General features: G+C 26.9%; 2 protein-coding genes across 2 annotated transcripts, besides 4 other annotated features; one reads left to right on the top strand and one right to left on the bottom strand.

The window, feature by feature from the left end:
* Positions 1–252: 252 nt before the first annotated feature.
* Positions 253–301: a sequence feature (AT_rich).
* EDI_351070 (uncharacterized protein) lies at positions 284–1,414 on the bottom strand (the record flags this gene model as incomplete). Its single annotated transcript, XM_001738993.1, has 1 exon — positions 284–1,414. One exon carries the CDS (start codon positions 1,412–1,414, stop codon positions 284–286), a length of 1,131 nt encoding a protein of 376 aa, XP_001739045.1.
* Positions 566–608: a sequence feature (AT_rich).
* Positions 1,415–1,648: 234 nt separating the features above from the next.
* Positions 1,649–1,693: a sequence feature (AT_rich).
* Positions 1,694–1,919: 226 nt separating this feature from the next.
* Positions 1,920–1,994: a microsatellite.
* Positions 1,995–2,099: 105 nt separating this feature from the next.
* Positions 2,100–2,546, top strand: EDI_351080 (uncharacterized protein; the record flags this gene model as incomplete). The annotated part of the gene is made up of 1 exon (XM_001738994.1): positions 2,100–2,546. The coding sequence occupies one exon, from the start codon at positions 2,100–2,102 to the stop codon at positions 2,544–2,546; it is 447 nt and encodes a 148-aa protein (XP_001739046.1).
* Between the last annotated feature and the right edge of the window lie 4 nt (positions 2,547–2,550).

Below are 2,550 nucleotides of genomic sequence, written 5' to 3' on the forward strand. Positions count from 1 at the left end.
ATGACAACAGATAAAATTATTTCAATAGAAGAAAGGAATATAAAAGATAAAACTAAGTCATTAAAAGAAGAATCTAAAAGAACACAGAATGAAAGATTTAATAAGAAGAAATAAGAACAGAAAACATTTTGATACTTATGATAAATATTTTATATTCTTACAATGATATGCAAATTATAAATAATAAGATACAGTGTTCAAAGTACCTCATTAATATTATTTATATATTGAACAAGATTTACAAAGCCAATGAAATAAATGAATAAATTATTTATTAAAAACTTTATTTTGATTTTTTTAAGGAAGATTTGAAGAAAGCAAGAGGAATTTTATAAAGAGTTTTACAATCATTTCCAAGAGCAACTAAATAAGGATCAGTTTGGTTATCAACACATTCTATCCTAGCAAGCGAAATCTTTGTTCCTTCTTTTTCTAATTTAATTTCTTTTTCAACAAATAATGATTTATCTGCAATATTAATAATACGAATACTCTTATCGAAAATAACACCTATTTGACTATCTGAAATAATACAGAAATCAATAAATTTACTACTATTGATTGCTTTTATTATTTTAAAAGAAGAATTAAAAATTGATAATATTTTTGTTTCACTGTCATTTACAAAGAGATACTCATGACTTGCTCTAACTTTGATAGGATCCTTAAATTCTATTTTTGAATTTATTTGTTTTAATGTTTTCCTCTCTTCCCCATCTTTATAAGTCAATCCATGTGGGCAAACACTTACTATTTGATCCATAAATTCACAACACGATTTAGCAGAGATATCAATTTTATTAACTTCTTCATCTTTTGACGTAATAATTCCATTATCTGTTCCAATTAGAAGAGTTCCATTTTTTGTAAATCCAATATCATTAACAATTTCATTTGGAATATTTGCAAGAATGTTTTTACTTTCATTTAATTCAACTACTCCATCTTTACGATCATAAGCAACTATAACTTCTCCTTTAACTCCAAACGTTGTTTGTTTGTCTGGAATTTCACAAATTTCTGTAATAGCTGATTTCTTTTCTTTTGGTAGTATTGGTATTATTTTTTTTGGTTCTTCTTTCACGTTGTTTTGAGTCAAAGAAGAAGAAGGGTTTCTTTTAACATCTTGTGATTTACGTTCTGTGTCTTGATAATACGATGAACTTTTTGTAGAACTGTTTTTATTTTTTTGATCAACCATCGCTTGAATCGAAGCGTCATAATCTTCTGGAAGAACAAGATATTTATTGAACGTAGCTTTAACAATACTTTCAATAGTCTTTGGTAATGTGTTTTGTATTTCTGTTATTTGATTTAAAGAATCAACAGACGTTTGAATTGACTGAACCATTTTTTGCAGCTGATCAATTTTTTGATTTAACTCGAGAAATTGCTGTGAGGTTATATCTGTCATTAGAAAATAATAGTTTTAAGATTCTTTTAAAGACACAACGGGATTTATTTTTTATTTTATGAGCCCTTTTTTTCTTAAACAAAATAAACAAGTTTTTCATGAATAAATAAAATCAATAGAACAACAACGCTTGTGCACTTCATTCACTTTACCAAAACAACAACATCGTCAGAATTAAAATTTCAGTGTAATACACACGACAAAACAATAACATACCGAAATAACCCCTTTTCCAAAATTTCAAAAAAAGAATTAATTAATTTAAAATACTATAATAAACCCATATCAAACAAGACAAAACAAAAACCTCGCTATGTACTCAACCGATTATAAACCATAATACACAAAAAATAAAAACACACTAGACATTCTTTTCATTTGTGAAAGCATCAAGAACACTAAAACAACTAACCAAAACACATAACCATATCCCCCCCAAAAAACAACACCCCAAACAACAACCCTTCTCTATCTAACATCCATGAAAGAATGAAACAAATAACCAAAAAAAAAGGAGAAGAAAAAAAGGAAAACTTGAAAAGAAAAGAAACTAGAAAAGAAAGAAATGAATGAAAAGAAAGAAATATTTATAGAGAGATTATTTAAGTATTTAGATAAATTTATAGAAGTGAGTATAGAGGGGAAGAATAAAGAGTTAGTGTTAACGCCGGGGTTAGTGATGTTTATGAATGGACTGGCACATCCGTCTTTTGGGAAAAGAAATGGGATGAGTGAGTTTTTTAGGAAGATTAAACATGTTACAATTCAGCCGGAATCGGGAGAGATATTAGGAGGGATACAAGAAGGGAAAATAATAAAATTGCCTATAGGATTTGTATCAGCATGTAGTATAACACGATTAAATATACAAGATTTAAAAGTATTTGTGAATATGACAACAAAAGGATTAGCGGAGAATTTAATAGAATTAACAGTAGAGAATAGTAGAATTCAAACATTAGAAATATTTTTAGGATCAACACAAGGATTAATATGGAAAAAGTTAAAAACATTAAAATGTATAAAATGTAAAGTTAATGTAATAGGAGCAGGAATATTTGAAAAGAAATTATTTGCTAAATTACAGTTTTTAGATTTAAGTTATAATGAAATAAAAGTAATAGAAAATTAGAAGA

This window comes from Entamoeba dispar, genomic scaffold (assembly GCF_000209125.1).
Source record: "Entamoeba dispar SAW760 scf_1105229461867 genomic scaffold, whole genome shotgun sequence".
NCBI classification, from domain to species: Eukaryota; Evosea; order Mastigamoebida; family Endamoebidae; genus Entamoeba; species Entamoeba dispar.